We start from the raw sequence: 18,278 nt of genomic DNA, 5'->3' as shown, positions 1-18,278 counted from the left end.
CATAGTGTGCCCACTCTCAAATATTGATTCCTACTGATACCCCTGCCTCAATACTAAAAGGCTAGATTTCAAAAGATAATATTTTCTTGTCTGAGTTGTGGGCCACAGTCAGATATTTCTTCCCATCTACTTGTAGCTTTGCATCTTCGCCTGAACACTAAGTACCCCTAAATGGTGGCTCGGGAAGACCCCTCCAAATGCCTAACCTGGTCATATTCCCACATTGAGAAACATCTATGATTCAAGCTTTGCCTAGACCAATTGGCCAGGATAATAACTAAACAGGGGGTAATAATGAGATAAAATAATTCAGGGATCACTGGAAATGAATAGGGTAAGACATTGATATGCTTTTTAAAGAACATTTATCACATAATTTTAAATAGTGGTGTTTCTACTATATTTAAATAAAGATCTATAGGTTTCTTGTAAAAAAAAATTAGGGGCACCAGATACAAATGTTGGAATAATTAATATCATTGTTATAAGACAATTAACATTGCTTAAAACATACAACATTTTAGTTGTTGTTAATAACACAAAATGAAAAAAAAATGTACTGAAATGGTTCTTGAATACAGAGTGGCAACATATTTTCAAACTATATCAAATACTTCTGAAAATATGTTTCAATGCTTTTGTTATGGGAGATAAAAATCTTTAAGGATTTAAGGGTTTTTTTGCTTTTTTTAAAAAAAAATCATGGGTCTGAAACTGATATATTTTTGCTTTTTTAAAAAATCTTTATCTGAAACTGGTATATTCTCCAACTTACCAGAGATTGTAAGCCTCTATCACAAACTGGATTCCACATTAGTTTGATAGGAATGGCTCTGCCAGTTTCTATACATAAGAGGTCTTATGAAAATCTTGTGGAAAAACATTCGAAATACTGAAGTTCTGAATATGATGAAAATCCATGGGTCCACAATTGAAATCACAGACAGGAAACGCAAGGCTAGAAGATCGTCCGATTCTTCAGTGGCATCCTGGACAGCTCCATAGTAGGAACGATACTGTTTGAAGAAAAACATTCCATTATGATATTGGAAGGTTGGTGACAGCAATAGATTCACTTTATGTCACTTACCTTTCTGTAAGAACATGGCAGCTTAACTTGGAATACTCATTTTTGGTAAATTTATAAGTAGGTGAGGTCACTGAAGCTGACAGGTGTTAGTGAGGAGTCTGAGAGATGGAGAAACTGAGGAGTATGTAGGAGACCTGGTTGATGGACCCCCTGTGGCTGTTGCACTTGCCATGCTCTGGTGTCTAGGTCCCAGCCAGACCATGAAGACCCACTGACAGCTTTCACATACAGGGTCACCACGCTTCCATAAATACAGTCTCTCCAGCTAGTATCTTTACTCCTGTATTTTATTCAATTCTTTCTTCTCTACCTGCTTCCTGTCCTCTCTTATCAGTTTGCTTAGAAATAAGTCACACTTGGAAAACATCACCTATATCGAAGCATCAATAATACTGAATCAATGTGAAGAGACAGGAAATACAACAATGAAAAGACATAAGGTGACTTGAAAAAGGAATAGTTCACCTCATGTGCTCACCTCAGTGTCCTAGTTCTCCTTGGTATAGATTGCTATCTTTCTGTGGTTGACATTCTTTTTTCAAGGTAGGGAGGAAAAACATGCAAAATAAAAAAAAAAATAAAAGCCTACTTACCTGTGTCTAGCTACCTATTGTCTTGGTCTTCCCTGAGGTCCTAAAGCCTCCTGGAAACCCGGCAATGTGCCTCAGACCACAGCTCTTCCTGCCATTCAACCAACACTGTCTAGATCAGTACTGCCATTGCTTCCTACTCAGGCTGAGGCTGGCCACCTGTTCTTTTTGCCATTATACACCCTATGCCTCCTGAGATTCTAAATCCATAATGAGGCAAATGGACCCTAATGGAATGGAAACTATGCAAATGCAGTATTACTAGAAAATGATATGGATAAGTGCAGAATGGACCTATTCAAGGGAATCAAAGAGCATCTCCTGGAGAAGATGCTTCTTCCCATAACAATTACCTTGCCTTTTCAATACTGCTCAATGGAGCATTTCAGTAGGCTCAGCCACCCCAATCTAGTGCACTTTAGGAAAATGCCCTACATTGGACTCAGCTGTTACTTACATCTCAATGCCTTCTTCCATAACTATTGCTTAATAACACTAATAGCAATAATAATGACTAATGCCCACATAAAGCCTACTGTTCCTGGGCACAGTTCTAAGCACTTAAAAAAAATTCATCTTATCTTTAGCCCTCCCACCCCCCCCCCAAAATCTATGAAGTACAGTCATTATCCCTATATTACAGATATGGAAACTGATTATATACTCAGATCATACCTTCCTTCAAGGTCTACCCCAAATATTATACCCTTTACAAAATTATCTGAGGTGGTAGCTAAGCCCACTCCACTTTAGGGTCTGTCTGGATTAGAATCCCTTGATGTGTGACTTCAGGGAAATTACTGTTTCCTCATATTTACAGTTGAAATTATTGTACCTACCTTCTGAGCGATTTTTGTGAAGTCTGAAGTGAGATGGTATGAGGAAAACCTTGAGCTCAGGATCTAGTATATAAGACTCAATAATTAGCTAATATTATTTTTTCAGTTTGGAGTGTCTCCTGTCCTCTGCCAAACTTCCCTATGGTCCCAATCATCGATTTAGGACTTATGTAGTTGCATGTGACATTTTTCTCATTTTATATCTCCACAATGAACTACAGAGTGTCTTGGATTTCTATATACCAGATGTGTGCTGAATGAATATGTGGATGATAATAAACTCTATGACTAAGTTGATTTTAAAAAGCAGTTGACATGAGTTTGTTTTTACATTTGCCCCATTCTCTTCAAAGTGGAGTACAGCACAATGTAATTCCAATAATGCAAGAATGCTTGATTAGTGGGATCTGGGTAACTGAATGATACTCTTATAATTACAACAAATCATTTTATTTCTATGCAGTGTTTGCCATGAGGGAGAGAAAGAGAGAAGGGAGGGAGGGAGGGAGGAAAGCGGGGGGGAGGAAGGGGGAGGGAGGGAGGAAAGGGGGGAAGGAGAGAGTGTGTGTGTATTGCTGGGGACTGAACCTATGACTGCACACATGCTAGGCCAGTGCTCTACTACTAAGCTACACCCCTCCTGGGTTATCTGTGTTTTCAAGTCACTAGATTTGTATTAGAAGAATGTTGTTCTACACCTGGCATTTTAAAAGTGGTTCAATTATATAAAGACAGCATGAGAAGACTACCTTCTGATGGAGATAGGAGTCATTGAGAAAATGTTGTCATTGCCAACCAGGAGGAGACTTGGCAGGCCATGTCTGCTGGAGAGGTCTCCATCTGATGACCTCTTCTACCCAGTTCATCATCATAACACCCTAGTATGTGCCTTCCTCTCTAGCCCTTTAATCTACTTTAACTCCTTTCCTCTGGGCCCTTCTTTTGTCTCCCATCCCTTATATGTTTCTAATCCCCCCTTTGAAAGGAGCATCTCATTTATTCTTTCTGCCACCAAAATGGCATACACACAAGATCTGTCTCAATGCATGCAGGATGTCCTCTACCACTTCTCCGGTTCCATGGATTCTGGAAAAAATAATCACACAAGCTCGTATTTATCATTATCCAGCTTTTAAACTGCTCAAGAGTTATAACTCATTTCTACGTACACACCCCCTCTCATCCATCTCTGCTCCCCCTCCAACCTCCAATATATTGTGGTTTTCTAAGATAAAAAGAATCTGGTGAAAGTATATTATACACATTAGAGAATGTGCTGCAAACTGCCTCTAAAGCTCATTCCATATTCTGTATATTTCCTGCTGTACAAAATTGCAAATTTGAAAATTCAATCTACTCATTTTACTCTAATCCAGCAATATTGTGAAGTGAATGTTAAAAATCATACTCAAGATTGGGGTGAGAGTGTAGCTCAGTGGTAAAGTACTTGCAGAGCATGCTTGTGGCCCTGGGTTAATCCCCAGCACTGGAAACAAAAAATTTTTCACTGGCCTGATGAAATACAATAATTATGTTACGAGTAAGTTGGATATAGGCTTATTTTTCTAGTTGCTAGTTCCATTCCTTGGATGAGTGGTTTTAAAGTGTGAGGTCTCAACCCATTGAGTGTGGCAAAGAAGTCAAAACTTTTCATAAAACTGTTATTTATATTTCTCATTCTCATTCTGTAGAAGGTGTGCAGTGAATTTTATGGAGGTTGTATAACATGTGATGACATCACCACTTCTGTGGCTAATGGCATTAATCTGTGCTTGTGTATTTTTGGACCTTTCTAGATTGAGAGTACACTTGTGTATTTTCAGAGATTGTTTCTAGTACTTCTTACTTTTAATACGCCTTTTTGTTTTACTTGCTATAATCGCTATAACTTTATATCATTCACTAAGTCATTTTGAAATCTCAATGCTTTCCTTGAACCTGTATTAAAACATGAGAAGTAGACTTTGATATCTTCTTTGCAATAGTATTTTTAAAAATTCTTAGTTTTAATATCTTATATGATAAATACTGATAGATATTATCAACATAAATAAAAACCCTCTGGGTTTCTATGATTTTTTAAGAGTATAAAGGGGTACTGAAATCATAAAGAATTTGAGAACCATAACCTTAGACTATAACACTATTTCCCAAGCAGATTATATCTTTTGATTAATTTGCTATATCCAGGAAGCAATAATAAGAAATGTAAGCTATAATTAGTAATAAGAGTAATGTTAATTATTGAACAAAGGCACTGGTTTGGGGACACACACACACACACATACACACACACTCATACTGTACATGCTATATATCCCTTATTTAAAATGCTTGAGACCAAAATTGTTTCAGATTTAAGATTAATTTATTTATTTATTTGGATTTTGTAGTATTTGTATATAGATAATGAAATATCTTGGTGATAGAAGTCTAAATGAGATTTTCATTTGTTTCATATGGACCTTGTACACTTAGTTTGAAGGTAATTTTATACAAATTTTGAGTGTGCCAGAGTTTTGACAACAAACTGTCACATGAGGTTAGGTGTGGAATTTTCCACTTGTGATATCATGTTGATTGTCAGAAGTTTCAGATTTGGAGCATGTGGATTTTGGGATTAGGGATGTTCCACCTGTGTGTGTCTGTGCATGTGTGTGTGTGTGTGTGTGTGTAATTTCAAATCTTCATATCTATCTTACAGAAAACAGTATGATTATTCTTATTTTACAGATGAGAAAGCTGACATTAGAGGATAAATAAGTGCCAATCCTTGCCAGTAAGTAATGAAGCTTGATTCAAATCCATGTCCTACACCAAAACCCTTGTCCTTTCTAGAAAACGATGATTCTTGTGAAGAATTCTATCAATATTATACATATTTAGAACTTTAAAAATTTTTTAGAAAAATCATCTTCAAGTCCATTATTTTTTTGCTTCTCACTAAACTTATATGAGTTATTCAAATCTCCTTAGAGATATGTCCAAATGCAATGCTCTTACCACTGTATTATGTTGCTTTCTGTGTTATTTTTACTATAACATTCAAACTCAGGTCAAAAATTTCATGGTTTGGCTAATGTCTGCTTTATCAGAGCCTAGGTTAAGTGGGATTTCAACTAAGGTGGTCTGCAAACATTTTCTATAAAGGACCAACCAATAAATATTTCAGGCCTTAAAGACCAAGAGGCAAAATCATTACCATGTGGTAGTACCAAGATAATGAGAGAGAAAGAGAAAATACATTTCCACAATTTTTATTGATGACATTCAGGATGCAATAATAATTTTTTAAATACAAATTTACCATGAAGAAGAATAAAACTTTTTAATGGAATAGTATTTGGCTTAGTTGGGACTTAAAGGTCTTGGTTGGTTGCAAATATTCATTGGTAAGAACTATTATTAACTTCAGGGCTATACATAAAATAGCGGGCAGGCAGATTTGGCCCGTGGGCTTTTGTTTGCCAACTTCTGTTTAGAATGTGGTTCCACCAATGCCATCCTTGAACCAGCAGTTTCAGCTTCACCTGGAAACTTGTTAAGAATAAAAATTAGGGCTAAGGATGTGGTTCAGTGGTAAAGCACATGTCTAGCATGTGTGAGGTTTGGGTTAACCCCTTGCTTTGGAAGAAAAACAAAATAAAATAAACATTTTTTAAAAACCTAAAAACATCCTAAAGGAATCCTGGGGGTGTGGGACCCAGTAATCTTTCTTTTTACAGCCTGCTGATGATTCTGAGCATTCTAAAGTTTGAGAACCATTGCTGTATCTATCTACTACGTCTACCTCTGCCTTTTTATGTAGACATTGACTGATTGATTGATGGAGTTCTGATCCTAATCCTGCATGATAGTGCTACAGGTTATGCATCCTCCACACATTAAGACCTTCATTTAAAGGAAAATCTCTTTATATCTCCCTTTGATTCCCCATTGAAACTAACATCCAGAATTGCTATATCCTGGTAAGAAATTTAACTTTCCTAGTCCCATAAGTCTCTGATTCCAAAGACTTTGAACTGGCTATGTATTGTAATTTATTCAAATGTAGTTTTTGCTAAACAGGTACATTGGAGGTGGGAGAGAGGGGGAGGAACTATGCTGAAAAAGTCTTCTCCTATGCCAGCCACTTCTAGGTGTCTGGGCCCCCAGGAATGAATACCCTAAAAACGGGAGGTAATTCAAACCCTCAGTAACTTAAAACCCAAGATAATGGCCTTCATGCCAACTCACGTGCCAGAATAGAAACAAAACCTGTCAAGGCAGGTTGTCAAAACGACACCACCAGCTGCAACCACATACAAACAGCCTCTTAGCCTCTACCACACCTCCTCCCGCGGTGGCACCAGAAACAGTTGCAACAGAGCATCCAAGTTCACTCAAACTAAATCTGCAAGCCAATGGGGAAGAATTAAACTGTCCCTTAGTTCCTTTCCACCCCAACACCCAGAAAAGAACCCTCAGACGCCATTCGTCCATTTCTTACACCATTAAAACCATGAGCACATCTAAAGAAATAAAACTTCACCTAGCCATCAGGAAAAGCAGAGGAACCGTATTGTCACGGAAAGACCAAACTTCTCCAAGGTTTGAGGGATTTTTGTCCCTGAGAGCTCCCCAGAGGGAAGCAGACAGGAGGGAGTCCTGTCACAATGGAAAGGGTTTTGCTGGGTCATGTCTTCTTTCCCTTTTCCTGACCTTCCCTCTTCTCGTTCAGCGAATTGGACTTTATCTTAGGGCTGTGGAGGGAATCCGACTTGAGGAGCACAGTGACAAACCCTCCTGGCCCAGGACGCAGCTCCTCTTGTGCGGGCACGGGGTTCACCGGGTTCCACCCTTCCAGCCCCGCACCAGCAGCCCAACACACCCCAGTTTCCCACAACCTTGCTCCCAGCTACTCACAATTAAAGGCACAGAGCACATAGTGAAGAGCACTGTCATGAGGGCCAGCAGCAGGAGGTGATCCAGCTCCTCCAAGGGATGTGAGGATGCCACCTTCTTTCCCGCGCCTGGATCCGCGATGTCCCTGAGTCCACAGCGCGTGTGTCGTCTCAGTCGCTGGTGCATAGTGTAAAGGTTGCGCATCGCCCCAAGGTTGCACAGAACGATGGCAAGAACCACCAGCGCCATGAGCGTGGAGTAGAGAACAGAGTAGACCACCACCCAGATCGAGTCATCGCGGACCATCCGGATGAAGCACCAGGTGCCTGGGCAGTACTGAATGAACTTCCCGAAACCCATCAAGGGCAGTGCGCAGAAAGCCAGGCAGAATGCACCCACCACCGGAGCCACGAGTACGCCCCGGCGTAGGGTGATGTGCCTTTGGTAGAAGAAGGGGTGCCCCAGGGAAAGCCAGCACTCCAGAGCCATGGCCAGGAGCTGTAACGTCGATGCGAGCCCAAAGAAAGACATGAAGAAAGCGAAGGTTTGGCACAGTGACTCGTCACCGGACGCAGGCATTAGCCCTCGCAGGCTCCGATTTTGCGCATAGGCAGCCAGAACCACCGGGCTTATCAGGCACTTGCCCAGCAAGTCGGTGATGGTCAGGCCGCACACCAGCACATAGAATACCGAGGGCGGCGGGCGCGGCGGGCGCGGTCGGCAAGACCCTAGCCCTGAGCGCGCCAGAAGCCCCAGGGCCAACAGGTTGCCCAGGAGGCCCGCACTAAACAGTACCCCGCCCATAGTCGCTGAGTTGCCTTTCTCCACCGAGGTGGTGTTCTGACATGGATAGAAGGGAGACTTCATGGTGGGAAGGCGTGAGCCCCGGTGCCCAGGTGCCGAGAAGCCCCCGGCGATTCCCCGCGCAGCTCTGGTGAAGAGGCTGAACTGTAAAGGAAGCTCTGCGGGCGGCAGGGTGTTCCCCCACAGTAGGCGCCTCCTATCTAAACTCTCCGGTCACACCCTTTTTCTAGGGCGGGACGCGCCTCTCGGTGAGCACTCGAGGCTATTCCAGAGCTTGGAACAGCGGAGCTAAATGCTCGGCCCTGATGCGTGGGGTACTGAGGAGAAACACATCTTGGTACCCAGAAATCAGAAGGAAAGTAGCCAGAGTCGGAGCAGTCAAGACTAGTCCTCCAGGTCAGGCAAAAGAACTACTGAAAGGGAGGGGAAATGTAAGCAGGGCGCAAGGCGGTAGCGTTGGTAGAGCTTCAGTGTTGGCCAGGAACTCAGAAAAACCAGCTGGCTAATCGGGAGGCTGAAGTGGAAGGCTCACTTGAAGCTGAGAAAAGGCTACTACCTAGTTTTCTCAGATCAGTCAGTGTCTTAAGGAGGGTCAAAGGTAATTAACATTTGCTGTACCTTGGTTCCTATTCGCTTCTAGATCTCTGGGATGTGGAGCACTACAAGGATCTGCACCTGATAGGTGAGAAACCCTGGCCTTGGAAGTTTAACTGATCTGCCCAAGGTGACAGCTGCAGTAAGTGGCAGAGCTTAACCTGGAACCACCTTCCATTTATATTACAGAGTTCATCTGTCATGCTTCCATGGCCCTCCTCCCAAGAGACTAGCCAAATTTCAGAGCAAGTTTTTTTTTTTTTTTTTTTTTTTTTCTGCACAGGGAAAAGAAAGAAACGATATTGGTCTTAGGTACCATAAATCACAGTAGCCGTGTCCACAGGGTGGGAGGATGTGGCTTAACAGGATTCACACTGTCATCAGATAGGCCTAGGTTCAAATCCTGATTCTGCTACTTATTGTCTGTGTGAACCTGAGGGACTTGCTTAACCTCACAAGCAGTGTCATCCATCAAGCTTGCTTGACTCTTTTAAAAGATAGAGATAATAGAAGTAAAGCACAGCCTCATAGGAAGTGCTCAGTGTGTGCAGATGCCACGATTCTCATGTGATGGAAGGGTGTTTCAGTAGCCAATAGTTAACTGAAGGTTTTAGCATGGATTTGGAAACCAGAAGATAGTAGACTTAGTTTAAAGCTTTCTGGCTTTTGTCATTTGTGACTACTAGGACACATTTCTTCCCTTCTGGACTTGGCTGCACCAAAAAGACAAGGGATTATTTAGCTATGATTTCTTTCTTTAATTAACTTTCAATATCCTGAAACAGAAATTGGCTTTGAGTGTAGAATTTGAGTAGGATGATTGGGGCCATATTATATAAGCAAGCAGATTATTCCTTGGCCCTAAGAGTCTCATTTTTGGGCTCCTTGCCTGTTCTGATGGACAGAGTCAGGGAGAGGGCAGGGCCCTGGGGCTTCTGATATGTGAACCTCACTGCTGCAGAGAAACTGCCTCTAGACTGAAAGCTTAGCCAGTAATTCAGGCCATAGCTTAGAGAGGAAGAATCCAAGCTTTGGAATTAGATAGTTCTGAACTCTACCACTAGTTGTGTGACCTTAGGTTAGTGACTCAATGCCTCTGAGTTTTAGTTTTTTTCATACATATAATATGGGACTTCTGTGTCTTGTTGCATTGTTGTGAGACTGAAAAAAAATTTTAAAAATGAAGCGCTTGGCACAGAGAAGTAATAGTAATAACATTTATGGACCCTTTCATATGCTGGCTGCCAAGACTTTTACAGCCTTGACTTTACAGAAGATTCTGCATAGGGTTAGCTCCCTTGACTTCACCCTCTCTTTAGTTGAGAAGTAGAAGGAGGAGGAGGCCTTTTCATCAAAAGACATGAGAATCTGATGCAAGCTGAGGTCTTCTCTCCAACTATGCTGAATTAAGAAACATACACACACACACACAGACACACACACAGACACATACACATACAATTTACATGGATGTCAGCTGTTCACAGTTTCCTGAAGTCCCTCTGGTATATCCAGAGAAGATCCAATGGATCTAATGTAGAAATCCTTCCCCTAAGGACATTACATGGGTGGTCTCCTGAAGCATACCTACTTCAATTATTTGCAGTTGTTTTTACTACAGCTGCTTCCATTTCCATATCCTTCCCAGGTACAGTGCATAGGGAGAGAGGAGCCCAAGGATATAAACAACTTTTTAAAAACAATCCCAAAATGTGACTGTTGGGCAAGTTGTGAGTTCCTGACATTGTTTACATATGTCATTCTTCAAAGGTTGAAGGTTTGAACGGGTTTAATTCAGGAAACCACGTGTTTCCTCCTGGCCAATTTAGCTGGCCTTTACCATGAGGTTTCCGGCTGCCTTTCCTGCCTGCTTTGCTGTGGTCCACCCTACTCTGTTTTCAGACTTTGGAGTCTTCTATCCCTGCTCCTAAGAAATCTTATTTTATAACTTCACTGTAGAGCTAAGGATAGCATCATTTGTCCATGCATCAAATATTTTTTGAGTTCTTACTTGTGCTAGGCACATGGATGAAGAGAGCAGATACTTAGGAGTATATGGCAAGTAAGGAAAGACAAATGTCATGTCATGTGCCCTTTACAGGCTTATAAATTTTACTATCAGCTTTCAGGATAATGAGGCTATGCTTTTTTTCCCCCTAAGAGAAAAACTTTTAATGAAAATATTTCAAAAGACATGAGAATCTGATGCAAGCAGATTAGTAAAATTAGTAATAGTAAAATTGCCTCCATTACCTATAGAGCAATACCAGGGTGCTTATTTGGGTTATAAAACAAATCTAGAAAGATATGTATCATGTTAACAGACTATTGTGAATATATAATTACATGTGTAAACAACAACATCAACAACAAAATCCTCATAGGCTCATGGACTAGGTCTAGAAATTGACATAGGTAAAAGAAAACACTGACTTAAAGTGGAGAAAGGATGGTAGAAAATTTTCACCTTGGATTCCTGACATTTTTATATAGTATCTGCAATAATTACTTTAAAAGATTTTAAAGCTGGGTGCAATGGTGGATGCCTGTAATCCCATAACTTGGAACTGAGGCAGAGGATCTCTTGAGACTAGGAATTCAAGACTAGCCTGGGCAACATCTCAAAACAAACACAAACAAAAATATTTTAAACATAAAACAAGTTATGCTCATGGCCAGGGTTTGGGAAGAGGGAAAGAATAAAAAAAGAGTGTTTTTCTTTTGTTTTATTTTGCGAAATCTGCCTATGCTTCTAAATCTTACCCTGCATTCCTACTGAATTCCCAGTGATATCTGGGGATATCACTGATATCCCCAGGATCAGGAAGTTAAAAGCAAAGAACAAAATTAGTTCCCAAGTATGAAGCACCTTCTGCATGCTAGAGAAGATGTTAGATTCTTCATAATCACAGATGGGGTGGAAGCACAGCAGTGTTGGGAGGTGTATAAGGTCTTGGGAGTTATCCTTTGTGAATTCAATCCCAACTTTGCCCTTTGCTATTGTTGAGTGATCTTCTAATCTTTCAAACCTAAGTTTCCTCACCTGTAACAATGGGAAGTGGGAGAAAACTGTACTGAACTCATAGCATAGTTGTGTGAGTTAAATAAAATAATCTGTAAATGGCAATACTTATCAACTTGAGAACACTTAGAATCACCTGGAGAGCTATAAACACATCTCTACTTCAGGCTTCATTATTTTTCAAAGTTCTTCAGTTAATTCCTCTGCACGGCTAAAGTGAGGATCACTGGACTTTTTTGTCAGCCACAGTGCTAGGACATTCTCTGCACGGCTCTATAAATGTGGCTAATGCTTCCAACTATGCTGCAGATATTTTCTTCATCTCTCAGTTTTTGAATAAGGGAAACAAAATACAGACAGATTAACAAACTGATCGAATTCACATCACTAGTATGTAATGAGACTAGAATGGCATCTGGGTCTTTTTGATTCCTTAAGTCTTTACTTTGAAGAGGAGTGCAAACAATGAGAGGGTTAGACAGAAAGAGGCAGCCTGTGATTTGCTTTATCTGCTCAGAAGTTGGGAGGCAGAGCTACCACCAGGGTGAGGCTGTGTACTGGTCCTCTGGGGTCACATAGTATCTTTGGTTAAGTCTGCACAAATGTCATTTTGGCATCTGCTAAAATTTTATGGTTGTTTCATAAAGTTTTCATTTTCTCTCTTATGATTTCTTCTTTTGGGGGTCCCCCCTTCAAATTTTTGTCTGGCAAGAACTGCCATTTTTATATCTTTTGCAGCCAAACCAAGAGATTAAGTCCTCCATAGATTCTGGAGAGTGGCCATGTCTTCTGCTGACACATGTTTAAATCAGGATCAGGATCTCTATATGTTTAGGACTTGGACAGAATGTACTTTCTGTTTTTAACCTGGCTATAGCTTAAACCCTCAGGATCAGAATGGAATTTTGAGAATGAACAGAAAGAAGCAAAGTTGAGAGAGAAGTTGGGCTATGATAGTTCCAATGGAAGGCTTTGGGCTGGGAGCATGTAGCTCAGTGGTAGAGAGCTTGCCTACCATGATTGAGTCCCTGGGCCCTGACCCAGTACCATAAAAAGAGAGAGAGAGAGAGAAAAAAAAGAGCAAGTGACAATCAACAAAAGACATTAACTAACCCAACTGAAAGCTCAGATGCTGACAGGGCCCTTCAGAATTGTCAAGGGACTGGGAAGTGAAGGGACTGGGATCTTATGCCTAGGATAGGATGGGTATTGGGGGTTGGCTGTCCCAGGGGAGGTCACAGGCCTCTGGCATTAGTCATTCTCTTAGGCAAGGCACTAACTGGAGGGGCTGACAGTGGAAGGATTCTGCCTGCAGCCTGGGGAGTAAGTTTTTATTCCTGATTGGGATCTGGCTGGCATATCACAGGGTCCAGTAAGGAGTCAGTGTTGGTGACATCTCAGCTGAGACCCAGATGCAGCAGAATCTTAAGTTCCACCATCTCTACTTCAGGTTTGAAGGAACCTCTCTAAGCACCTTTCTGGTGATCTCAGGGAAATAAAGCCAATGCCTAGGGCACAGCATTCCAAAAATACACAGACAGACAGACAGACAGACATATGTATCTGCAAATACATACATACATACATACATTCATACAAATTACTCTAAAAAGCAAAGATACTCTTCTGTTTGACTGCCAGATAGAGTCTAGGTTAAATAAATTCAAATTGTGTGCCATATTTATATAAAATTATTTTATATAAAATTATTTTATATACATTATTTTATATACATCTAGAGGAAATATAAATAATTATTTTTCTGTACTGTGACATTGGTTCATACTAATTTATATGAAAATGAATTATTCAAAATAACATACTTTTTTAGAGCAGGAAAGCTTTGAGAACAAACAATTGGAAGAGTTGGAAAATTCCAAACTTAAAGAATGAATACTATCAAAACTATTAATAAGACTGGGGATCGGAGGAGGGGGGAATTAGTTGGTACAAATATTTCTGTGATCAGTTTGATTTTAAATACAGATAAATGTCTCCCTGTTAGACATTTATCTGTATTTAAAATTATTTAAATACTCTACTCTGTTAGAATAGCCTAATCTGGATGAGGGATAATCTGTAGGTATACACTTTTAACTAATGGATCAAATGAACAGTGGTAAGCCTATAAGCATGGTTGGGGAATTCTAGGGAGGACTGATTTGTCCTCTACAGAGTGAGTTAAATCAGTTTTTGTTTTGGGCAGTGGCACATGTGATTTCTGTGTGTCTTATAAATTTAATCTGTACTTTTGTTGTTTTTGACAAAAAGATGGACAGAATAAAAATTACTAAAATTTTATAATTTTTCCTCTCTTTAGGGATTTGAAAATATAACTTATCTCTTCTTTTATTCCAGTGCTTGTAAAACTTCACAGCTGTAAGTTTCAGCAGTGATTGTGATTGGGAATGATTCAGGTCATGTCAGAGTGAAAATTGACTCATGGGTTACAGCAATAGGAAGAAGAGAAAAATGTTAAGAATGATATTCTTGGGCTGGTGATTTAGCTCAGTGGGTAGAGTGCTTGCCTCACATGCACAAGGCCCTGGGTTTGATCCCCAGCACCATAAAAACACAAAAACCAAAACCAAACAAACAAACAAACAAAAAACAATGACATTCTTCTTATGGTAGAAAGTGAGAAAAAGCAGCAATCCTTGGGTTAAGGGATTGATGGAGCAGGATTTTTGTTCTGGAACACAACCAGCTGGGGGTATGTTTTGTTCTAGTCATGCCTGCTCATGTGGCTGGGCCAGAGTTCGTTAACTGAACAGCTTAGCCATGTGGCAGAGACTGGCTGGTTGCCCACCAAATCCATTTCCTCCTCTTAGACAGTCACACAAACTACCCTTGCAATTATGTGTTATCAACTAGCTGAGCACCAACCTCCGATGTGCTATCCTCCATGCCCTTTCCCCTGCTGGTAGCTGTATCTAGAAGATCTGAGGTCCCAGAATATGATGAACTAAAAATGTAGAAGAAAATTGGATCTCAGAATGACCATGTAGAATCTTTGCTGCACACCAGGAATACATATTTTGGATAAATGTGAGAAAAATTACTATTATGTAGGCTGATGAGATTAAAACTTATCTGTTACAGCCTCTGGCATAAACCAAATAGCTACAGACATGTAAGCTTATATTCCATTAGACTATCTCTACTTCATGAGAGGCTGGGAAGGGTTGTCTCGATTGGACATATTACCACCTGGAACAAAACTGGGATTGTGTTGGTAAGGAAGAAAGGGGGAATGGGATATTTGGTGGCTCACCAGCAGTCTTTGCAATAGTATATAATAGTTGCAATTTTCAGAGTGATCAAGGAAAATGAAGACTGAGAAGAGATAATTGATTTTGGCATCAGAAAGTTACTGATGACCTTTAAGAGACCAGAGTAGGGTAATTATCAGATTGCAGAAGATGAAAGAGTGCCTGGGCCATGAGTCATTGGAGGCAGTAGTATAATTCTGAGTGTGAAAGGAAAAAAATATGTTGTTTGAGAGGCAGAGGGACAAAGCAAGGCTTTTTCAAATAGTGCAAAAACTGTTCATAGTTTGAGGACTGACTAAGAAAAACTGGTAGAAAAAGACAGTGAAGATGTTAGAGAAAGAAGATCTCATTGGGGGAGGAAGATACGAGGATATTAGGATAGGACACACTGGTAAAGCGATGAGCCATAGAAAGAAAAGAAACATCTTTTCTATGTTAGTTAGCTTTATATTGCTGGGATAAAATATCCAAAAAAAAAAAAAAAACAACTTAGGGAGGAAAGATTTACTTTGGTTCCTGGTTTCAGAACTTTCAGTCCATGGCTTAACAGCTCCATTGCTTTGGAGCTGAGGTGAGGCAGAATATCAGAAGAAAGGTGTGGTTGGAGGAAAGCTCCTCACTTCGTGGCAGCCAGGAAGCAGCAGGAGAGAGAAAGAGAAAGAGAGTGAGAGGAATGAAGGGATCAGGGACTAGACCTCCAGTGACTTAGTTCCTCCAATTAGGCCCTATCTCCTACAGAATCTACTACCTCCCAATAATGCTATCAAATTACCAATCTATCACTGGATTAATTCACTAATAAGGCCAGAGCCCTCATGATCCAGTCACTGCCTAAGGGCCTTACCTCTTAACACTGTTGCATTGGGGACCAAGCTTTCAACACTTGAGCCTTTGGGAAGACATTCCAAATCTAAACCACACCATTGTTCCATGATAGGAATAATGAATGTGAAAGTGGGGCATGTGAAGACAGGTATTTTGAAGTGAAAAGTGAAATACATGATAGAGCAGACCCCATTTGTTCATTCACCAGATATCACTGGAAATAGAGCTGTGAACCTGGAAAATGTGGTCCTTGCCTACATGAAAAGGCAAGAGACATTCATTGAATGAAAATGAAACAATTTCACAAGAACAGTGAAGAGGTGAGTTTGTCTTGAGAGTGGGAATGTCAGGGATATGAAGAATTACAAGCAGAATGAAACAGCTATTGTGGGGAAGCTCCTTATGCATCGCTAGGAGGTGACAGGAGGTGGTGGTGATTGGCAGAAGTCAAGAGCAAACTGAAGTTAGCATGAATTTGTGGTGGGTCCATTAGCACAATTCCTTTGTTTTCTCAGCAATGAACACTCTGTGATGCTAAGACAAGAATGAAAAAATAAAACTTGAGATGTCTGGGATACTTCATCTATAATAATTGATTGTTGCACATTTTAGAAAAATGGTCCAAATTACTAAAAATTCTAGTCTACAATAGACTATTTAAAAGCCATTAATTTTATTATTTTCATGTAAGTAACTAAGGAGAAAAACAATGCTAAAAAGGATGAATTATACTTAGTACTTAATAAACATTAATTTTTATAAATTAATTTGAGTACAAAGTAGTGAATATTAAAGATTGCTTAATTTCTTGAGCTGGCTTTGGAAAAAGTTAATGATTTAAAAAAAAAGTTAATTTTTGAATTCCTGCCCTTTACTGTGGTAGAAAATGGTTTCAGAAATATTCCTGTGTGCCAACCTGGAATCCTACACCCAGTGAAAATATTCTTCAAATCAGAGACAAAGCAAAGCTATTTCCCAACAAATAAAAGCTAAGAGAATTCAACAGAAGATTCACGCTGAAACAAAAACTAAATGAAATTGTTTGGGTATAAGAAAAATGATCCCATACAGAAAAGCAGACAAGTGGTGGCAGGGCAGGGAATAAATATTCAAGAAAATCTAACTGAATATGAACTATATGCAACAATAGTAATGATGTTTGTGCAGTTTTAAAACATATAAGACCAAAATACATGACAATAGCAATACAAAAGTGGGAAAAGTATCAATCTATACTAAATAGTAACAAATCAAGAATGCATGTCATAATCTCCAGAAAAACTGCTAAGTGATAGTAAAATAAGAATCTACAATAACATAAAATATTTTGCAAATTTAAAAAGCGGGAAAAATATAAAACAGGTGGGATCAATAAAAAGTCACATATTTGTAGGCACATAACATAATTTGGCCAATGTATAATTATAATGCAACAATAAAATTTTAATTAAAATATAGATAAGCATATAATGTGAATATCATTAAATATAAATTAACTAAAGTTATTATAGATTGTAGATTTGCAAAAAAAATATTAAGCTGCTTCTCACTGGATAGAAGCATACAACACATAGTAAGTATAACAGGACTAAGGACATTAGCAATATATGCATACTAATAAGGAAGTAAAAGTAAATAATACTCTACAAGTCACAAATAAATCAGTGCTCACTCCTGCCCTTTGTCTTTAAAGTGAGATTTCCCAAGGTTTCAAACATCAGTCAGTAGTGAGAAGAGAGATGTTAGCATATCAGTCAATTTAATTTCTTTTCCAGGAAAAATGTCTATGAAAAACCAATTGCCATGAATTCAGCTGTAACCATCAACAAAACAAATCAAAACAAACAAACAAAACTGGATCTTGTAGAATGGCACATGGATACAAAATAAGTTAATATTCCTTTTAAAGAAAACAAACTATTTCCTGAATGTTATCTGAACATTAATGAGACTTTTGAGTCTAAGCTTTGGGTCTCAAGGTTGACATAGACTATTTAGGGACCATCTTTACTGCATGTTCCTCAGACTTGGAACCCTGAGATGGGAAAATTCCATAATGTCTTAATTTTATGCTTTCTTTCATTTAAATAATCTTAAAATTTCACATAAATTTCTTTTGGTTCCTATAGTCAATGTGACCTAATCCTGCCCCATATGTGTCTGCTCATAATCACATTGATGCCAAGGCCTTATCATGTCATGACGCAGTGTAAGAAATACTTCACCTTTGTTCCAACAGAGAAAAGCTGTCAAAGAATTGTGTTATCCCTTGACACACAGGGAGGTAGCCTCACAGAACCCAATAGAACCTTCAAGACAATAGTTCATTTCATAATCATATTTTGAGTACATTTTCTT

General features: G+C 39.5%; 1 protein-coding gene across 1 annotated transcript; it reads right to left on the bottom strand.

Annotated features, from left to right (window-relative positions):
• Positions 1 to 697: 697 nt before the first annotated feature.
• Positions 698 to 8,372, bottom strand: Ptgdr (prostaglandin D2 receptor). The gene is made up of 2 exons (XM_015480884.2): positions 7,425 to 8,372; positions 698 to 1,016 (listed from the first exon to the last, which is right to left on the bottom strand). The coding sequence occupies exons 1-2, from the start codon at positions 8,268 to 8,270 to the stop codon at positions 795 to 797; spliced, it is 1,068 nt and encodes a 355-aa protein (XP_015336370.1). The 5' UTR covers positions 8,271 to 8,372; the 3' UTR covers positions 698 to 794.
• Between the last annotated feature and the right edge of the window lie 9,906 nt (positions 8,373 to 18,278).

This window comes from Marmota marmota, unplaced genomic scaffold, assembly GCF_001458135.2.
Source record: "Marmota marmota marmota unplaced genomic scaffold, marMar, whole genome shotgun sequence".
Taxonomy (NCBI): domain Eukaryota; kingdom Metazoa; phylum Chordata; class Mammalia; order Rodentia; family Sciuridae; genus Marmota; species Marmota marmota.
Note: the sequence above shows the minus strand (reverse complement) of the source record. Positions and strands in the feature narration are given on the sequence as shown.

Excerpts from the sequence above, each read along its gene's own strand:
- Ptgdr (XM_015480884.2), bottom strand. The coding sequence starts at position 8,270 with ATGAAGTCTCCCTTCTATCCATGTCAGAACACCACCTCGGTGGAGAAA. Across the intron at positions 1,017-7,424 it reads TGTGCTCTGTGCCTTTAATT|TATCGTTCCTACTATGGAGC; the intron begins GTGAGTAGCTGG and ends TTCTTCAAACAG.